The sequence below is a fragment of the Cetorhinus maximus genome, chromosome 15 (genome assembly GCF_964194155.1).
Source record: "Cetorhinus maximus chromosome 15, sCetMax3.hap1.1, whole genome shotgun sequence".
Taxonomy (NCBI): Eukaryota; Metazoa; Chordata; class Chondrichthyes; order Lamniformes; family Cetorhinidae; genus Cetorhinus; species Cetorhinus maximus.
Window position 1 is genome coordinate 35,488,651 of NC_135893.1, and position 22,260 is coordinate 35,510,910.

Genomic DNA, 22,260 nt, shown 5'->3' on the forward strand with positions numbered 1-22,260 from the left:
CAATCACTGTTTGAATATAAAAAAAAAAATGACTGCACTAATTATTCGGATTTCTGTCTTGATACTTTATTACTTGTAATGAATAGCTATGTAGATTTTAGGAAAAACTTGTGTTGGAATTGGCAATCTTGGCTCACTGACAGCACAGTTCCATTGAAGGGTTCTTAATGCCTTTAACAGTTTGGTTTATCAGAGTTGTCAGCACCATGGAAATGTTTGAAATACGACTCGCAGGAGCGGCTCAGACATTTATAAATTATTTTTCAGAACAAGATGCATCAAACTTTAAACTAATACACTGTCAACTTTGGCTGAAGGTGAGCGCTCTGTCCTATTAGTCAGGACTTCATGGATTCAAGTTTCAATTTAGCCCTTGAGCACTTGATCTAGGTTGATGCTCAAGTGCACTACTGAGGGAGTATTGGGTTGTAGGTGGTGTCTTCTTTTGGAGGTGATGTTAAACTCTATCCTCAGTAATAATAACAACAACTTATATTAAGTACTTTTTAATGTAATGAAACTTTGAGGTGCTTCACAGGAAGCATGAGGAGATGGTAAGTCAGATCACAGAAGCTTTGGCAAAGAGATTGATTTTAATGAGCCTAGAGGAAAGTGAGGTAGAGAGATGGAGGTGTAGGGTGGGAATTCCATACCTGGGGTCTAGGCAACTGAAGGCATGGCTGACAATAGTGGAGCAATTAAAATTGGAGATGCACAAGTGGCTGGAATTAGATGAGCACAGATATCATGTAGGGTTGTGGGACTGGAGGAGATGACAGAGAAGGGAGGGGTGAGGCCATGGAGGGGTTTGAAAAGGGGGATGAACATTTTAAAAACAAGGCATTGCTTGAACAGGGGCCATTGTGGGTCAGAGGCAGCTGATTGGTTTGTCTCTATCTTGGTGAAAAAAAAATCCATGAGTTCCTCGTACTTGTTGTTGGAGGTGAGGGTGAAAGGGTCAGGGCAGAGGGATTTAAGCAGATGCTCTGAAGTAGAGAAAAGAAGCTGGTGATTTATCTTTGCATTCCAGGTAGATCCTGGAATATTGAGCAGTTTGTGTTCCAGCCAGAATAGGCAGTGGATGGCTAAACCAGTTATCTGCCATATCCTTTCAAGTTTGCGTCCCATGGACTTAAAGTAGCAGATTTGAGGATTGTGCCAGGGGAATGGCCAGGACGAGAGAGAGTAGTGTTTTTATTGGGGACTAGGAAGTCCAAGGTAGAGGTGAGAGTGTGGTTGAGTAAATCAGTAGCTGCAGAAATGTTATGGCGAATGTGGGGCCAAAGCCTAGAAAGTTGGAATTTTGAAAATGTGGTTGTAAGTGAATTGGGGGATAGATTTTTCCAGGGACGGATACAGAAAGAGAGAATTGAGACAAAGAAGGGGAATGTTGGTGGTGAATGGTACAAATAAGTAATCAGAGATGGTCCTGACTATTTGATATGAAGGAACCTACTAACATTACCACGCGAGCTGGCAAAGTCAAGCGGTGGCCATGGATGTGGTTTAGGGAGTTTACATGGAGGGATTTAGAGGTTAAGAGGGCAGTGAACTCTTGAGGAGAGAGCGCATGATGGGCCATAATTTCCGAGCTCCCCAGCATCATATTGCGGGAGGTGGGGGTTGGTGGGGGTTGCAGGGTGTACCCCAAAAATGCAACAATAGATTATGAATTAGCTTCTAATACAATGCATTAATATAAAAGCAAAGTACTGTTGGTGCTGTAAATTTAAAATAAAAGCAGAAAATGCTGCAAATACTGAGTAGGTGAGAAATTCCAGCATTTTTTTACTCTTCTCCCTAAAAATGACATCCTATTGACAGTAACAAAGGCAGGCTTCCCATCCGCATCCTTCAACCAGCGTATTGCCTTTGACACGGTTGGCCACATCATCCTCCTCCAACGCCTTTCCACCGCTGTCCAGCTGGTGGGCTTGCTCTCCCCTCTTATTCTTAGCTGTCTATCTGAGCCAGAGAATCACTTGCAATGGCTTCTCTTCCAGATCCTGCACCATGACCTCTGGTGCCCTCCAAGGATCTATCCTTAGCCCCTTCTTATTTCTCAGCTAAATGCTGCTCTTCAGTGACATCATTCAGAAGCACAGTGTTAATTTTCATGTGTATTTTGACGGCACTCAGCTCTGCCTCACCACCACCTTGCTCGACTCCTGCACTGTTACTAAACTGTCAGATTGCTTATCTGACATCCAGTACTGGATGAGCAGAAATGTCCTCCAATTAAATATTACAAAGACTGAAGCCATCACTTTTGGTCCCTGCTCCAAGCTCCATCACCTAGCTGCTGACCTCCCTCTCCCTGGCAAAAGTCTGAGATTAAACCATTGTGTTAGCAACCTTGGTGTCACATTTGATCCCAAGATAAGCTTCTGACCTTATATTGTTGCCATCACTAAGATCACGTATTTCCGCCTCTGTCACATTGCCTGACTTCATCCCTGCCTGAGCTCATCTGCTGAAGCTGTCATTCATGTTGTCATTACCTCGAGACTTGACTATTTGAAAGCACTCCTGGTCTCCCACATTTTACCCTCCTGTAAATTTGAGGTCATAAAAAAACTACTGCTGTGTCTTGCCTCTCCAAATCCTGTGCTCACTGACCTGCATTGGCTCCCAGTCAAGTAACATTCTGATTTTCAAATTCTCATCCTTATTTTCAAATCGCTCCCTGGCCTCACCCCTCCTTATCTCTATAATCTCCAGCAGCACAACCCTCTGATATATCTGCATTCTTTTAATTCTGGCCTCTTGAACATCCCTCGTGACTGCACCTTCAATTGCATAGGCCCATGCACTGAAAGCGCTTGCTTTCCTTCTTCAAAACACTGCTTAAAACGTACTACTTTGACCAAGCTGTCGGCCATCCACCATGATATCTCCTTATGTGGCTTGGTGTCATATTTTACGCTTTTCTGAAACGTGCTATATAAATATAAGTTATTGCATCATCTTGATTAGCATTAAGTATTCGTCTAAAATTGACAGAAAACATAACGAGTAATTATCCAAAAGCAAAGTACTACAGATGCTAAAAGTTGAAAGTAAGAACAGATTTTTCTGGAAAGCATTTGGGTCAGGTTGCATCTATGGAGAAAGAAACTGAATTAACGTTCCAGGTCAATGACCTTTCATCAGAAGTTTACACAGTAACTGGTAGGGCTTATGAAATTTTAACATGGTTATTAAATGCCTAGAATTGTTTCTATTCAAAAAAGCAATATGTTTATTTGGAGATTGCCTATGCGAATGTTGATTGTTAATTCTATGGGTAGGTAACAGTTTGTTTTGTTCAGGTAGGAGAGCGCCTGGGCCGTTATGAGGTGGAAAAGCGCTGTGCAATAGAGAAAGAGGACTATGACCTAGCAAAACAGAAGAAACAACAAATGGATGATTACAGGATGAAAGTTTACCAGCAGTTGGAGCTACATAACTTGTTGGACATGGGAATGGTCAGTATGGATTTGGATTATAACAGGGGTTAAGAATATTTCACTTTTGTTGGACTAATTCCTGCCCCCCAACCCTCCCGCCCTCCCTAAGTAAATGGTGATGTGGCTCAGGAGGTGAACTAGAGGGAATGTCTAATTTGCCATAGTAGGGTGAGTTTATTTTAAAACTGCCCGTAATAATGTCAGAAATAAAACAGGTTCTGCTTAACATGTTCACTTATCAGTAGCCTGCTGAAGATGTGCTGTGTCTAGCATTGCACTGGAGATGAGCTACAACGCTCTTTGTTGTCGATAGATTTCTGGATTCTGATCCTGTAGCTCCAAGGGTTAAACTTCAACAGTGGCTGTGACTAAGTTTTTAAACATTTATTAATTTTAATGAGTCTTTTTTAAAATGGGGGGCAGACTCTTTTCCAAAAAATACTTGTCCTCCATTCTTCTCTCCTCTTTGAAGACTCTTTTTATAGCATGCTGAATGATGCAGGATGCATCACCCATCTTATGTGAGCCTGAATAATGTCGGCAAACTGAGTTGCAAGAGACATCACAGCCCATCCTATTCTGACCAGCATTCAATGGCCATCAGTGTGCAGTTTTCAGTGGACCACAATGTATGACATTTGGAAGGAAGGGCATTGAATTATTCCAAGGTTGTGAATTCAGGTCCACTCTAGAAATTTGAGCATCTAACCCAGGCTAACACTTCAGTCCACTACTGCGGGAGTGCGGCACTGTCTGAGATGCTGTCAAAGATTCCATGGTACTATTTATCAGAAGAGTATGGGAGCACTCCATTGTGTCTTGAGCAATATTTATCCCTCCATCAAGATCACTAAAACAGATTTATCTGATCAATTATCACATTGTTGCTTGTGGGATCTTGCAGTGTGAAAATTGGCTGCTGTGTTTCCTACATTACAAGTTTAGCTACATTTCAAAAATACCTCATTTTTTGTAAAGCACTTGGGGCATCCTGAGGTTGTAAATAAATGTTATATAAATGGGAGTCATTCTTTTCCTTATGCATATCCTGGACATAGTTAAATGGTATTTCATATTTGCTGTCCTAGCTAACTGAGCACAGACCAGGAACTGAGCCTAGATTAAGCAGAATAGTTAATATTGGAAGTTATCTTAAGCTATTTGGTGGACTACTTTAAGCATAATTTGAACTCATAGTTTAAGATTGGAGGCTACTAATTAAAGTGGTATAAAGAAATGTTTAAAGCCATTTTGAGGCTCAGAAAGTAGTTAATTGGACTCCAGGTTGGATATAATTCTTTATTTAATAAAACCTGAGCACTTATTTTAATTTCCAGATCCGAAAGCTTCCTGAGTTTCCCCTTGAACCAATGGATCACCCCAGTAGAATCCAACAGCAGGATTTGAGGCTGAGATCTGCACCAACTGTGGAAACCCAATTGCAAGAGTCTTATGAAGAAAGCCACAGGTTACAGTATCAGACCCTTGGAAAGCCACAATGCTCTCCCACACCACAGCATTCTCCTACTCTACCTGCCAGGTTACCTTCTCCAAGGGTATGTATTCTGCTGTAACATCTTGGCCACTGACTTGGAAAGGAACAAAAGGAACTAATAATAATTGTACTTACTGGTTATAGTTACAGAAAGAGGACAGCTACAGAGCCTGTAATTTAGTAGCAACCCTGAATTTATACAAAGTTTGGGCACTAATAACATTGAAAACGTTATTTACCAACAATAAATATCGTGACTAGATTTTAGTGATCCAAAGTATTTTGCAGACTTAGGCTTAGAAATCTCTTGACTCATCCACAAGCTCAGTCTCTTGGTCTCTTTATATTCCATCCACTATGACATGAGCAAATAGTTTATCACAATGCAATGTCTGTTGATAAATTCTGTGGCTGAGGGCAGTGCATTTGGTGTTGTGTACAGGGACTTTCAAAATATGTTTGATAAAGTGCTACACAATAGGCTCATTAACAAAATTAAAACCATGGGATAAAAGGGTAAGTAGCAAAATTGATACCAAATTAGCTTAGAGAGAGAAAATAGAGACTTGTTGTGGAGGGGAGTATACAGTGGTGTGTTTGTTCACTACAAAGCCATAACTGTTTTCGATATATTAATGACTTGGGGTTACAGGACACAATTTTAATATTTGCAGATGACATGAAGCTTGGAAGTACAGTAAACACTGAAGAAGATAGTAATAAACTTTAAGAGGACATAGACTGGTGAAATGGGTGGACATGTGGCAGATGAAATTCAACACTGAAAAATGTGAGCCGATAAACTTTGACAAGAATGAGAAGAGTTAATACAAGCTGAATGATATAGGTTTAAAGGGGTGCAAGGACAGAGACACCTTGGGGGTGCTTGTGCAGAAATCTTTGAAGGCGGCAGGACAGCTTAACAAAGGAGTTAATGAAGCATATTGGATCCTGAACTTTGTAGAGGCATAGTGTATAAAAATCAGGAAATTATGCAAACCTAGTTTTAAAAAAAAGACCATTTTGGCCCCAGATGGAGCAATGTGTCCGATTCTGGACGCCACAATTTAGGAAGGACATAATGGCTTTGTTGAAGGTACGGAAAAGATTTAGTAGAATGGCCCCAGGGATGAGGAATCACAGTTGTGTATAGACTGGAAAACAAGGTTTGTTTCTTGGAACAGAGAAGGCTAAAGTGAGGTTTGATAGAGGTGTTTAAAATTGTGAAGGGATTAGAAAGAATAAATAGAGAAACTGTTGCTATTGGCTGAAGGCCATTAACCAGAAGATTTAAGATGATTGGCAAAAAAAAGAGTTGACATGAGGTAAAACCTTTTTATTGCAGTGAGTGGTTAGGATTTGGAATGAACTGCATGATAGGGTGATGAATATGAATCCAATTGTAGCCTGCAAAACGGAATTGGATAAATACTTGCAGGAGAAAACATTGTAAGGTTATAGGGAAAGAGTGAGGGAGTGGGGCTAACTGGATTGCACTTTGAAAGAGCCAGCACAGACTCGATGGGCTGAATGGTTTCCAATCTGTGCCGTACTATTTTATGATTTTGTATTTAAAGTGCCAGGATTATTTATCCCTGCCTATCCAAGTGAATTAAATTTCCATATAATTATTGTAACAGCTACTTGTACCGTTGACACCCAGCTCTATTGGCTTACTAGCACTTTTAGTTCTGATTTGCCTGTTGACTGATATATATTGGTAACAAGTTGGAAACTTCTTTCACTGTTGTGTGGGCTGAGAGGCAGAAGCACTGGCACTCCTAAAGCAGACTCACGTACCAGTGAGTAGAGAAGATGTAGCAAAAGGTTCTGTAACTTACATCCAAGCTTCTCCTAGTGATGCTTTAACTGACTGCTGTGGACTGTGAAAGAATGTTAGATTTTTTGCTCTCCACTGGAAATGGTGGAGTTCTCCTCTTCTGCCTCATTTCTCTTTCCACTGTACAATCCTTAATTCTGAGATTGTCAAGTGTTCCAAGGAAATACCTCTTACCCTCTGATGATTAACCTATTTAACTTTAACACCAAAACTGAAAAATTACACTTATTGCAACCTTTGTTCTCTGCAACTAAAATAATACTTAAAAAATAAAGTTAATTTGCAGGTATGCTCACTTTATTTTTTCTCTTTTGTTTATTATTCTGTCACTTTAAAATTTTTGAACTCAAATATATGGATTGAAGCAACTGAGAGGGGGCAAGTGTTGCAAAGAAGATCCATGGCTGTGCGTTTAACTAATTGAATGTCAAACATCTTGAGACAACCAATTTGTTGTTTGAAACGTTTTTTCTGTCAAAACAGGCTTGGACTGATGGTGATTTGAGTGCTCAATCCAATCCAGACGAAGATCGGAACCAAAGAAGTAACCTGTCCCATATGTGAGGGGGTGGAGTACTATTTATCCATGACCTGTATTCTGCTACCAACTAGGAAACCTGCCTGAAGCTATCACTACAATTCTGATCTTTTGTTTTTGGGGTCCTTCCTCAGGTGGATACTAACTCACTTCCCTACGATGAGAGGCCACTACCAACTCAACGCAAACCGGCAGAATTGTATGGCATACCCCAGCTAGAAGTTAATGAGTCGCCTGCAGTAAACACAGACTCTTTGCCCACATCAAGAAGTGGAATCACTGGAGAACCAGAGCCACTAACTGAGAAAGCTTTCAGAGAAGCTTGTTTTGCCATTGATTTATTTGGAGAAGCACTGGTAAGCATGGAAAATTAAGCAGTTATTCATTTGTTTAGAATGCGTATGATACAGGCTGTCCTCTGGAGGTAAAGCAGCTGCTGATAGACTTTGAGAGGTATTCCTTTAAGAAATTGCTTTCTTGACAGGAAAGATTACCTCTGCCCTCATTCTTATTTGAACATTGATTTTCAATTTATTTTTTCATGGGATGTGGGTGTCGCTGGCAAGGCCAGCACTTTTTGCTTATCCCTAATTTCCCTTGAACTAAGTGGCTTGCTCGGCCATTTCAGAGGGCAGTTAAGAGTCAACATTTCTGTGGGCCTGGAGTTGCATGTAGGCTAGACCAGATAAAGATGGCAGATTTCTTTCCTAAAAGACATTAGTGAACCAGATGGGTTTTTGTGATAGTTGATGATGGTTTCATGGTCATGATTACTGACTAGCTTTCAATTCCAGATTTGGTTAATTGAATTTAAATTCCACCAGCTGCTATAGTGGGATTTGAACCCGTGTCCCCAGAGTATTAGTCTGGACCTCTGGATTATTAGTACAGTGACATTACCGCTATGCCACTATATCCCCTTTAATTTATTCCTTGTTGCCAGTAGTAGGTTTCCTCTTGCCCCCAATACAAAAAATGCTTTTTTTCCGTTTATCAATAATCTGAACAGTTGTGCATTACTTTAAACAGAAGTAGCTGGCATGAATATAGCACCTTTTTAAAGCTGAAGAGAGTTGTAGGGGGCAGGGATGGTGTGATTTGGAGCATGTACAAACAGCCAAGAGTGTTTGGGGGTGTTTATAGATCATGAAGATACTGAGAGGCTGTTTGATGAAAGGGTAAGATTTTTATTTGGAGGTGTTGGGGACTATTGTAGCTCTGCAAGGATGGGTGATAGGTGACTATGACATAGTGGGGGATAGAATACAGCAGCAGATTTCTGGATGAGCTGAAGTTTACAAGGGTGGAATATTGGGAGGTCAGATGGGAGATTATTGGAATCTTAAAAATAACAATGAGGATGGATGACTTTCAGCGGTAGATGGGATAAGGCTGGGGGTGGGGTGGCACAAAGATTGGGGCAGCACTATGAAGATGAAAGTAGGTGGTCTTTGCACTGGAGAGTATTTGAGGTTGAAAGTTCTTAAGTTAGAATAGGATGCCAAAGTAATATCTTTCTAACGGCTCTATTGACTCATTCCTACTGGGAATCCAATAAGTGATGGTTCATGGGGCGGGGGGCAGTGGTTTAGTGGTAATGTCACTGGACTAGTAAAACAGAGGCTGAGGCCCTAGGGAATGGGTTCAGACTCCATTACAGCAGCTGGTGGAATTTAAATTGAATTTGTAAATCTGGAATATAAAGCTAGTGTCAGTAATTGTGCATGACAGCTATCATCGATTTTTGTAAAAACCTTCTGGTTCACTCATGTATTTTTAGGGAAGGAAATCTGCCATCCTTAGCCGGTCTGGCCTACATGTGACCCCAGATTCACAGCAATGCGCTTGACTCTTAACAGCTCTCTGAAATTGCCCTTGAACTCATAGGCTATATACCTATTGCTGACCTTCTATCCTGCTTCAGCTGCTCCAACCCTCCCCACCTCCCCACAAACAATATAAATTCCATCGCATTTCTACTTCTCTTTAGCTCTGAAGAAGTCGTGCTGATTCAAAATGTTAACTCTGTTTCTCCCTTCACAGGTGCTGTTAGACCTGCTGAATTTTTCCAGCATTTTCTGTTTTTATTTTGCATCTGCAATATTTTGCTTTTATCTTCATGTTTAATTCACTGCCACTTCTCATCCAGGAATCGCTACCTTGAAGAAGTACTGCTCTTCTCTCTGGCAGGATTTCTGTTTGTCTCTTTCACCCTGTTTACCTTCATAGCTTTCCATTACCCTCCTGGTGTTTGCTTTCACAGACAGCTTAACCTTGTTCTGCTATCAGCACATTCTGCTTTCTTACCTTTATGCCACTATCAGCACCTTTTTTAGTTTTTCACCACTGCCATTAATGTTCCCTTTGTCTTGTGTCATTACATCTTTGTCAATCTCTCTTTAGCCCCCACCTATCACTGACCTGCTTTACCTGCTTCACACTCAAAGATTGTTGTGGAAGGAATGGGTTTCAGTTCAAGGGGTAGGGGCACCAGTATTTGGGTAGAAGGGAGCTGTTCCAGTAGGATGGGCTTCACTTGAACTGTGCTGGGACCAATGTCCTAGCGAATTGAATAACCAGGACTGTAGAGAGGGCTTTAAACTAAGTGGGGGGGAGGGGGTTCTGGAGAGGGGATACGTAGGCTTACAAAGCAAAAGAATATGGTAGCCTTGCAGGGCAGCTGTTTAGGTAATGATACCTAGAGTGTGACAGGAAGGGACAGTGTACAAACAAGAAAAACAGCAGCAAATAGGGTCAAAGGGGGGAAAAAAATGACAAAAAGACAAATTTAATGGCTCTTTCCTTAAATGCATGTAGTATTCGGAACAAAATAAATGAATTAAAGGCACAAATGGAGGTTAATGGGTATGACCTTATAGACATTACGGAGATGTGGTTACAAGGAGATCAAAGCTGGGAACTAAATATTCATGGGTATGTAACTTTTCGAAAGGATAGGCAGGAAGGAAAGGGATGGTGTGGTAGCTTTGTTAGCACAAGATGGAATAAGTACGATAGCACAAATGACCTTGGATTAGAGGATGTAGAATCCATGTGGGTGGAGGTAAGAACTAACCAGGCGAAGAAGATACTGGTGGGAGTAGTCTATAGGCCCCTGAACAGCAGCTATACTGCAGGACAGAGAATAAATCAAGAGGTAATGAGGGCATGTATAAAAGGCAGTACATCAATCATGGGTCACTTTAATCTTCATGTAGATTGGGAAAATCAAATTGACAGAGGAAGCCACAAGCAAGAATTCAGAGTGTATTTGCGACAGTTTCCTAGAACAATATGTTGTGGATCCAACCCGTGATCAGGCTATTTTGGATCTGGTAATGTGTCATGAGGCAGGTTTAATAAATGATCTCGGAGTAAAGATCCCCTAGGAAACAGTGACCATAACATGGTAGAATTTAGTTTGAGAGTGAGAAATTTGGGTCGGAAACAACTGTGTTAAACTTAAATAAGGGTAATTACAAAGGAATGAGGGCAGAGTTGGCTGGAGTGGACTGGGAAAGGAGTTGAGCAGAAAAGACGATTGATGAACAATGGCAGACATTCAAAAAAATAGTTCATAACTCACAACAAAGATGTATCCCAGTGAGGAAGAAGGATTCTAGGAAGGGCATAAACCAACCATGGTTAACCAAGGAAGTTAAGGATAGTATCAAATTGAAAGAAAGAACATACAATGTGGCAAAGATTAGTGGTAAGCCAGAGGATTGGGAAAGTTTTAAAAATCAACAAAAGTTGACCAAAAAAATGATGAGGGAGAAAATAAACTTTTGAGGGTAACCTAGCAAGTAATATAAAAACAGACAATAAGAGCTTCTTTAAATATATGAAAAGGAAGAGAGTGAACATAGGCCCATTAGCGAATGAGGCTGGAGAAATAATGGGGAACCAGGAAATGGCAGAGGAGTTGAATAAATACTTTGCATCAGTCTTCACGGTAGAAGATACTAATAGCATACCAAAAATACTAAATAATCAAGGGGCAAAAAGAAGGGGAAGAAATAAATACAATAACTATCACTAGAGAAAAAGTACTAGGGAAACTAATGGGGCTAAAGGTCAATAAGTCACCTGGGCCAAATCGGTTGCATCCTTGAGTGTTAAAGAAAGTAACTACAGAGATAGTGGATGCACTGGTAGTAATCTTCCAAGAATCCTTAGATTCTGGAAAAGTCCCAGAGGATTGGAAAACTGCCAATGTAACACCCTTATTCAAAAAGGGCGTGAGACAAAAGAACAGGTAACTATAGGCCAGTTAGCTTAACATCTATCATTCGGAGAATGTGAGAGTCTATTATAAAGGATGTAATAGCAGAGCATTTAGAAATGCATAATATAATCAAGCAGAGCCAGCCTGGCTTCATGAAAGGTAAATCATGTCTGACAAATTTATTAGAATTCTTTGAGGAGTCAACAAGCAGGATAAATAAAGGGGAACCAATATATGTAATGTATTTGGATTTCCAAAAGGCGTATGATAAGGTACCACATTAAAGGCTACTTATAAGATAAGAGCCCTTGGTTTTGGGAGTAATATATTAGCATGGATAGACGGTTGGCTAACTAATAGAAGACAGAGTTGGGATAAGGGGGTCTTTTTCAGGATGGCAACCTATAACTGGTGGAGTGCCACAGGGATCAGTGCTGGGGCCTCAATTATTTACAATATATATTAATGACTTGGATGAGTGAAGTGAATCTACTGTTGCCAAGTTTGCAGATTCCACAAAAATAGGTGGGAAGTCAAGTGGTGAGGATGACACAGAGTCTACAGAGGGATATAGACAGATTAAATGAGTGGGCAAAAACTTGGCAGATGGAATATAATGTGGGAAAATGTAAGGTTATGCACTTTAGCAGGAAGAATAGAGGAGCTGAATATTATTTAAACGGAGAAAGACTGCAGAAAGCTACAGATTCCAAGCATACATCTAACCAAACAACCATAGTTTTAGTCTGTGTCTATTTATATGGCCTCAGGTGAAACCACAATTAATGCCCACCACTTGCATACAATTATACATAATTAGTATGCAATTAACAAATGTCCTAGCCAAAATTGATTGTCATTCATGAAGTCCAGGCTAATAAATGAAAGTCATGAATTTGTTAAGGAGAAATTGTGTTTGGTGAATTTGATTTGAGTTCTTTGAAGCAATGAAAAGGGTTGATAGAACACTAATACAGTGCAGAAGGTGTCCATTGGGCCAATTGAGTCTGCACTGGGTCTTCTGCAGAGCAATCCAGTTATTTGCCTCCACCCCTCACCACGTCTCTCCCAAATCCCACTCGTGTATGAAGCAATCAGAAAGCCAGGGTTGTTTTCATTTCGAGTAGAAAAGGTTAAGGAGAGATTTAGTGGAGGTGTTTGAAATTATGAAGGATTTTGCTAGAGTAAATCTAATGGAAGGAGGTCAATAAGCAGAGGACAAAGATTTAAAGTGATTGATGCGGCATTAGTGGAGTACAGAAAGTGCAGGGTGGAGCTTAAGAAAGCAATTAGGAGAGCAAAGAGGGGATATGAGAAAGCTCTGGCTGGTAAAAGTAGGGAAAATCCCAAGATATTCTATAAGTATATCAATGGGAAGAGGATAACCAGGGAAAGAGTAGGGCCTATAAAGGACCAAGGGGGCAATCTATGGGTGGGGCCTGAGGACATCGCTAGAGTGTTGAATGAATACTTCACATCCGTCTTCACCCAAGAGGATGAGGATGAAGGTATCGAACTCAGGGAGAGACTTCGAGGTTCTTAAGCAAATTGATATAGGGAGTGAGAAGGTAATGGAGGTGTTGGCAGGCTTAGAAGTGGACAAATCTCCAGGTCCGGATGATTTGTGTCCCAGACTGCTGAGGGAGGCAAGAGAGGGGATCACAGGGGCTCTGACCCAAATTTTTAATTCCCCTCTGGCCACAGGGGAGGTGCCAGAGGACTGGAGAACAGCTAATGTGGTTCCGCTATTTCAGAAGGGTTGTAGAGATAAGCCAGAGAACTACAGGCCAGTGAGTCTCAGGTCAGCGGTAGGGAAACTATTGGAGAAAGTTCTGAAGGAGAGCATCCATCTCCACTTGTTGGGGGAAGGCTTGATCAGGGATAGTCAGCATGGCTTTGTCAGAGGAAGGTCATGCCGAACAAAGTTGATTGAATTTTTTGAGGAGGTGACCAGGTGTGTAGATGAGGGTAGTGCAGTTAATGTAGTTTATATCGATTTTAGCAAAGCCTTTGACAAGGTCCCACATGGGAGACATATCAAAAAGGTAAATGCACATGGGATACAGGGTAATTTGATAAGGTGGATTCAAAATTGGCTTAGTTGTAGGAGACAGAGGGTGATGACAGAAGGATGCTTTAGTGACTGGAAGCCAGTGTCCAGTGGCGTACCACAGGGATCTGTGTTCGGTCCCCTATTATTTGTCATTTATATTAACGACATAGATGACTGTGGGGGGTAGGATTAGTAAGCTTGCGGATGACACAAAGGTTGGCTGGGTGGTTAACAGTGAGGTTGAGTGTCTTGGGCTACAGGAAGATATAGACGGGATGGTCAAGTGGGCAGGTAAGTAGCAGATGGAATTTAACCCTGAGAAGTGTGAAGTGATGCACTTTGGAAGGAGTAATTTGACAAGGAAGTATTCATTGAATGGCATGACACTAGGAAGTTCTGAGGAACAAAGGGACCTTGGTGTGTGTGTCCATAGGTCTCTGAAGGCAGAGGGGCATGTTAGTGGGGTGGTGAAAAAGACATATGGGACACTTGCCTTTATCAATGGAGGCATAGATTACAAAAGTAGGGAGGTCATGTTGGAGTTGTATAGAACCTTGGTGAGGCCACAGCTGGAGTACTGTGTGCAGTTCTGGTCGCCACATTATAGGAAGGATGTGATTGCACTGGAGGGGGTGCAGAGGAGATTCACCAGGATGTTGCCTGGGATGAAACATTTAAGTTATGAAGAGAGATTGGATAGACTTGGGTTGTTTTCGTTGGAGCAGAGAAGACTGAGGGTGTAGAGTGAAGAGTCATACAGACTCGAAACGTTAACTCTGTCTTCCTTTCCACAGATGCTGCCAGACCTGCTGAATGTTTCCAGCAATTTTTGTTTTTGTTTTAGGTTTTCAGCATCTGCAGTATTTTGCTTTTATCACAATTCTTTCAGGTTAGGCTTGGTGAACAAAACTGCTCTGAGGCTTAGGGATTGACACAATCACTGCAAGCAAATAACTCCCTCTAAAATGTTCAAACTTCTGTTTCAGAGAAGTAGTAAGAATTGTTTGAACTTTGGAGGTCAGAATACAAGTCAGTGCTGGACAGAACATCCCTGTCCCCATTTAGGTGCTGAGCTAAAGCCTGTAGCAATAGAGGAGTTTGTATAGCTTGAATAGAAGGTCATCAGCCTAGTGGGGTCTTGCACCAGTTAGAGACAAAAGTTCAAGTTGTCAGCCAACTAGTAGCCTCCAACGGACCATATTAAACGTATGATAAAGATAGACAAAAAAACCCAGCATGCCCATTGAACCTCTCCTATAAACTCACATTATATTTAAACATCAGAACCTCCAATGTTTCCAAACACCAGCAAAGACGACATTTGGCTCCATGACCTTGACCATGGAGACCATTTTGCAGAAGATTTCAGTATTATGCACAAAGCAAGAATAGTGTAATTATTAAACTGTTCATGATCTGAGTTCACTTAGTGCTTTGAGTTCATTTCTGTACATTGATTTTGTTTGTCATAGGTGGCTGGAGCCTATTCCAAGACTTGGTCATATAGAGAAGATGCGTTACTGGCTGTGTATAAAAAACTTTCCACTGTTCCTGAAGGAATACCCAAGGATGAACTAAAGAATATGTTGAAAGCAGCAATCTTCCTTGTTCGTAGAGCTATTAAGGACAAAGTATCATCTGTAAGTACTGCAGAGTATATGTTTTCTTTAATTAAAATTGTATTTTTGCTCATCTGATTCCACCCCCCCACCACCCCATTGCTCATCTGATTCCCCCCCCCAACTCCATGCTTGGATTATTAGAAACACACATTGTCCTCCAGTCAACAAGTGACCGTGACTGTACCAGCAAGCTATTCAGGGAGCAGGAGAGTTAGACCTAAATGTGCTTCCAACAGGACCAATGATCAGAAGTGGAACTCAAATTATCTTTTTGTTTATTTCCTAGCTGGTGTTTTTATAACACTGCTGAGTTTGAGATTAGTTCATTAAATGTAGACAAGGGATTCACCCTAGGGTCTTCCTAGTCTGCAAAGGTCGGAACTGTTTAACTGTTTACTGGATAAACCCAGGGCATGAGTGAGATTTCTGCTTTTTCTTTAAACGTTCCTGCCATTCTGTTGCTTATCTCAATATATTACTATAGGTTATTACTTTAAACAAGGACATGAGTAGTTGTTTAGCCATTGATGCATGGCACCAAGTTTTTCAATGTTTCAGGAATTGCTTGATGGGAAAAATACAGATTTAATGCAGATGGTGTGATTTGTGTTGGATCTGAGTTTTAGCATGACTCTGCACTAATGTAGATGAAAGTAAACATTTATTGGAATTTGTACTTCAGCCCAAGATTTCATAAACTGAGAGATCTAGTTGACAAACGTTTTTTATTGAGGTATGCAGGCAGATGTATCTAGAAACTGTTTGGAAGCTATTTAAGTAACAGCATTTTGAGCAATTTTAATATTTTTTTAAAAAGATCCTGTTTCACAAGTGGTGTGACAAAAACAGATGCCAAGCAAGGAAGGCGGGATGACCAAAAGCGAGCTTGAAGAGCTTTAACTGAGTCTTTTAAATCAAAGAAGTTTAGGTTTGAAAGAATTCAATTGTGATGATTAGACCCTCTGCCAGTCATTGATAGATTAAGATGGAGGTGGTGGGGATGCACACAAGGCCAGAGATGATGGACAGAGAGTTTAGGAAATGATCTAGGGCTGAGAAGGACTGTAAAAGTGCAGCATAGCCATATAGGGATGTATAGGTGAGAACACAAGAATTAGGAGAAGAAGTAGACCCATTTGGCTTGTCAAGCTTGCTCTGCCAGCAATATGATCATGGCTGATCTTGAACTTCAACTCTATTTTCCTGCCTGCTCCCCATATCTCTTAACTCCCTGAGTGACCAAAAATCTCTATCCCAGTCTTAAATGTATTCAATGATGGAGCACCCACAGCCCTCTGGGGTAGAAAATTCCAAAGATTCATAACCCTTTGAGTGAAGTAATTTATCCTAAATGATTGGCCTCTTATCCTGAGGCTGTGCCCCCGTGTTTTAGATTCTATGACTAGCAGAAGCAAGCTCTCAGCATCTACTTTGTCAAGCCCCTTCAGAATTTTGCAAGTTTCAATGAGATTGCCTCTTATTCTTCTAAACGTCGGAGAATCTAAGCCTAATTCACTCATCCTTTCGTTATAGACAACCCCTTTCACCCCAGGGACCAATTTAATGAACCTTCGCTGTACCGCCTCCAGTGCAAGTATATTCTTTCTTAAATGTGGAGACCGAAACTGCACACACTGTTCCAGATGTGGTCTGACAAAACCTTATACAATTGTAGTAAAACTTCTTTATTCTTTTGCTCCAATCTTCTTGCAATAAAGGCCAACATGCCATTTGCCTTCCTAATTGCTTGCTGCACTTACACACTAACATGTAGATCAACTGTTGAATGACTGGCGCTGTAAAGCTTTGGTAGCCGCAGAGTAATGTTGACCAAAATACAAAACAAACACTTAGTATCAAGTTAGAGTTTGTTTGACAAGAATTTAGTTTTGATGAAACCAGCTACTCTGACCAAGAGTAGACATTGTAGTGGTGTCAAAGGCAAACTGAGCTCTTAAATTCACAAGACTTTAAGAAAGCCAAGACATCTGTCAATTGAGACTCTAGAACTGCCTTTACCTATTTGTTTGTTCCTTCACTTTTATTCTGTCACTCCTCAGCTCGACTTTCTGTAACTAAGAGTGCATGAGAGATGGGGCATCCACAACCCTCTGGGGTGTGATATGCTGAGACTACAGAAGCATTTTTGATGCTCACAGCATGTAAAGACTGTGATGCTTAATGAGTGGTAGATATCAATCTTGCACTGAAAGTGAGAGGGGGTGCCCAGCGGCACATTTGTACTGAGTGGGTAAAGAGGGGATCTGAGGTCCTATCACTATACAAATAGCTGTAAGAAAGATACCTGAGCTCTGGGTGAAAAAATGCGAAACTAAACTGTCTGCTGTACACCACCTGAGGATATCGAATCTGTCACAACTCACTGGGGATATCAAATCCCACTGCTCTCCGAGCCGTGACAAATGTGAAAGTTTGATCAAACCACCCAATCGTTTAATTTAAGTTAACAGAATACGCTCACCAGGTTTGTAAACTTAAGCAAATAACTGTTTATTGAACAAATTGCCTTTAACCAGTGGCAAAAGAAAGAAATATGAACTGCTAATTTCTAACTCTAACCTTAACTCTACAACTTTAAACTCTATCCCTTAAATCCCTATACACACATACAAGACACACAAAAACATGGATTTTAAGGGTGGGATAAAACAGTTCAATAGCACCAATTCCAAAGTACAGGATTCGATGGGTTGATTTTTGATCGATGTCTTCCAAATTCCTGTTAGTTCTTTGTTGATGACACAAGGTGGTCTTCCCAGCACTTTTAGCCGTTAGTTCACTGGTTGAGCACTTGCTTTTCAATGTCTTTCAAGGTGATTTTCCCCATTTCCTCTTGACAGGAGTTTTCATAGAGAGAGCAGGTTGTAGAGATATGAGGGGGAAAAAAAGCCAAAAAAAGTAGAATCACTGGAATCTTATACACACAGGAGAAAGAGGATTTAGGTCTTCTCTCTTTTCAGGCTAGGTGCTTTTTTTGTGCTGCACTGTTCTCACACAAACCCTGGTCAGGAGCCAATTAAAATGTTGTTGCCAGCCAGTTCCCTGTTAGAACGGACTCCCCCTTGGCATCATCTTGTCTTTCATGGCACACTGTGTTCCAGGACGGCATGTTATGACACTGCCATGGCAAATGCTGAGCTGTTCAAATCCCAGAGGGAAACTTGAAACAACTTTCACAACAAATTTTCAATTTGTATAAATTTTGAGGTGCATGCCTTAAATTCAGTAACAATAAGACCACGAAGCCTTATAGGTTTTTACAAAACTAGATTAAACATTTATTAATAAGAAAAATGACTTTAAATACATACATAGATCTACAAATTACTACTCTGATAACTTCTAAATCCACTTAATCAATCTAATTCCCAGTTACACTTTCGTTAACGCAACAGTAAGACACATATTTTAAAAGATCCAGGCAAAGAAACATGATACGCTGAACAAGTCGCCTTCCAAGTGGGTTTTCTTAACTTCAGTCCTTTGAAGACAGCAGCTTGAGGCATAGATGCTGAAGGATTTTCACACTTGTAAGATCTTAAAAATGCCTTCCCTTACAAAAATGTCTTGCTTTCTTTATACATATCTTCCTCTTTGAATGCAAATACCCATTGTTTTACTACGTCTTTGGACTTCATCTCCGTGATAATAAAACCCCTCGCTAAATTTTACCAGTAATCTTTGGGGAAAAATAAATACACTGTTTCTAAACTTCATCTGACTGGGTGACACATTTCACCCTTCCTTTTGAAAACAATCTAGTCTGGTTTCTTTCAAAATGCAAATGTTCCCTTGACACCTAAGTTTCTAAACTTCCCCATGTTTACCTGATTAACATTTCAAACATAACCTCTCTCCTTCAATCGAAACTAGCTGCCTCTAGTTCAATTAAATCTCTCACTCACTCACACACATATCCCACTCTTACTCTATTTTACAATAAATTCCAATAACATTGAGAATTATTATATTTTCTTGACACATTAACATTGTATATATCCCTCACACCGTGCCAGTAGATTTAAAAACAAAAAGCTACTGCGGATGCTGGAAATCCAAAACAAAAACAGAATTACCTGGAAAAACTCAGCAGGTCTGGCAGCATCGGTAGAGAAGAAAAGAGTTGACGTTTCGAGTCCAACATGACCCTTCAACAGAACTGAAGTATAGTTAGGAGAGAGGTGAAATATAAGCTGGTTTCAGGTGGGGGGCGGGGGGAGTAAGAAGTTGAGGGTGGGGTGGTTGTGGGGACAAGCAAGCAGTGGTAGGAGCAGATAATCAAAAGATGTCACAGACAAAAGGATCAAAGAGGTGTTGAAGGTGGTGATATTATCTAAGAAAAGTGCTAATTAAGAATGGATGGCAGGATACTCAAGGTACAGCTCTAGTGGGGGTGGGGTGGAAAGACTAACAAGGTATTAGTTGTAGATTTAAAAATAATGGAAATAGGTGGGAAAAGAAGAATCTATATAAATTATTGAGAAAAAAAAAACAAAAGGGAGGGGGAAGAAACGGGATGGGGATGGGGGGAGGGGGAGTTTAAGATCTAAAGTTGTTGAATTCAATATTCAGCCCAGAGGGCTGTAAAGTGCCTAGTCGGAAGGTGAGGTGCTGTTCCTCCAGTTTGCGTTGGGCTTCACTGGAACAATGCAGCAAGCCAAGGACAGACATGTGGACAAGAGAACAGGGTGGAGTGTTAAAATGGCAAGCGACAGGGAGGTTTGGGTCTTTCTTGCGGACAGACCACAGGTGTTCTGCAAAGCGGTCGCCCAGTTTGCGTTTGGTCTCTCCAATGTAGAGGAGACCGCATTGGGAGCAACAAATGCAGTAGACTAAGTTAGGGGAAATGCAAATGAAATGCTGCTTCACTTGAAAGGAGTGTTTGGGCCCTTGGACGGTGAGGAGAGAGGAAGTGAAGGGGCAGGTGTTGCATCTTCTGCGTGGGCATGGGGAGGTGCCACAGGTGGGGGTTGAGGAGTAGGGGGTGATGGAGGAGTGGACCAGGGTGTCCCGGAGGGAACGATCCCTACGGAATGCCGCCGGGGGGGTGAAGGGAAGATGTGTTTGGTGGTGGCATCATGCTGGAGTTGGCGGAAATGGCGGAGGATGATCCTTTGAATGCGGAGCTTGAATGATGCTGGACTCTTCTTCCGCCGTCTTCGTCTCCGTGCTCACTTGGGCAGGAGTCCTCTCCCCGTTCAACGGATCCTTTTACCCACCTCCAATATTCTCCCTCCACCTGGACCCCTCCCTCTGGATTCTTAGTTCTCAATGAAAAGATCAAGAGAAGGTGTCGGTGTGACATTAGCCGTCTCAATTTCACTGCTCCTCTCACCCATTCTAATCTGTCTCTCTCTGAACTTACTGCACTCCGTTCTCTCAGGTCCAACCCCAACATTGTCATCAAACCCGCTGACAAGGGTGGTGGTGTTGTCTGGTGCACTGACCTCTACCTCGCGGAGGCTGAGCGTCAACTCGCAGACACTTCCTCCTACCTCTCCCTGGACCATGACCCCACCACAGAACATCAAGCCATTGTTTCCAGGACTGTCACTGACCTCATCTCCTCTGGAGATCTTCCTCCCACAGCTTCCAACCTGATAGTCGCGCAACCTCGGATGGCCCGCTCCTACCCAAAATCCACAAACGGAACTGTCCTGGCAGACCGATCGTGTCAGCCTGTTCCTGCCCCACGGAACTCATTTCTCGTTATCTTGACTCCCTTCTCTCTCCCCTTGTCCAGTCCCTTCCCACCTACATCCGTGATTCCTCTGACACCTTACGTCACATCAACAATTTCCAGTTCCCTGGCCCCAACCGCTTCCTCTTCACCATGGATGTCCAATCCCTCTACACCTCCATCCCCCACCAGGATGGTCTGAGGGCCCTTATCTTCCTTGAACAGAGGCCCGAACAATCCCCATCCACCACTACTCTCCTCCGTCTGGCTGAACTTGTTCTCACACTGAACAATTTCTCCTTTAACTCCTCTCACTTCCTCCAAATAAAAGGTGTGGCTATGGGTACCCGCATGGGCCCCAGCTATGCCTGTCTCTTTATGGAGTATGTGGAACATTCCTTGTTCCAGTCCTACTCCGGCCCACTCCCACAACTCTTTCTCCGGTACATCGATGATTACTTCGGTGCTGCTTCATGCTCTCGTCGGGACCTGGAAAAATGTATTAATTTTGCTTCCAATCTCCACCCCTCCATCATTTTCACATGGTCCATCTCTGACACTTCTCTTCCCTTCCTTGACCTCTCTGTCTCAATTTCTGATGATAGACTGTCCACCAATATCCATTACAAGCCTACCGACTCCCACAGCTACCTCGACTACAGCTCCTCACACCCCGCTTCTTGTAAGGACTCCATCCCATTCTCTCAGTTCCTTCGCCTCCGTCGCATCTGTTCTGATGACGCTATCTTCAAAAACAGCTCCTCTGACATGTCCTCCTTCTTCCTTAACCGAGGTTTTCCACCCACGGTGGTTGACAGGGCCCTCAACCGTGTCCGGCCCATCTCCCGCGCATCCTCCCTCACGCCTTCTCCTCCCTCCCAGAAACATGATAGGGTCCCCCTTGTCCTCACTTATCACCCCACCAGCCTCCACATTCAAAGGATCATCCTCCGCCATTTCCGCCAACTCCAGCATGATGCCACCACCAAACACATCTTCCCTTCACTCCCCCTGGCGGCATTCCATAGGGATCGTTCCCTCCGGGACACCCTGGTCCACTCCTCCATCACCCCCTACTCCTCAACCCCCACCTATGACACCTCCCCATGCCCACGCAGAAGATGCAACACCTGCCCCTTCACTTCCTCTCTCCTCACCGTCCAAGGGCCCAAACACTCCTTTCAAGTGAAGCAGCATTTCACTTGCATTTCCCCTAACTTAGTCTACTGCATTTGTTGCTCCCAATGCGGTCTCCTCTACATTGGAGAGACCAAACGCAAACTGGGCGACCGCTTTGCAGAACACCTGTGGTCTGTCCGCAAGAAAGACCCAAA

The 22,260-nt window shown here is 42.1% G+C and overlaps 1 protein-coding gene across 8 annotated transcripts in view; it reads left to right on the forward strand.

Moving 5' to 3' along the window:
• The window catches only part of cep104 (centrosomal protein 104), a 254,609-nt gene that overhangs the window by 38,213 nt on the left and 194,136 nt on the right, over window positions 1–22,260 (forward strand). For all 8 annotated transcript variants that reach the window (XR_013578912.1, XR_013578913.1, XR_013578914.1 and 5 more), the window contains 4 exons: window positions 3,312–3,467; window positions 4,787–5,005; window positions 7,457–7,678; window positions 15,076–15,243. Coding sequence is in view for 5 of the 8 variants with exons in the window: in XM_078558238.1 (XP_078414364.1) it covers window positions 3,312–3,467; window positions 4,787–5,005; window positions 7,457–7,678; window positions 15,076–15,243 (765 nt within the window). In the remaining 3 variants the exon portion in view is untranslated. The remainder of the gene's footprint in view (window positions 1–3,311; window positions 3,468–4,786; window positions 5,006–7,456; window positions 7,679–15,075; window positions 15,244–22,260) is intronic.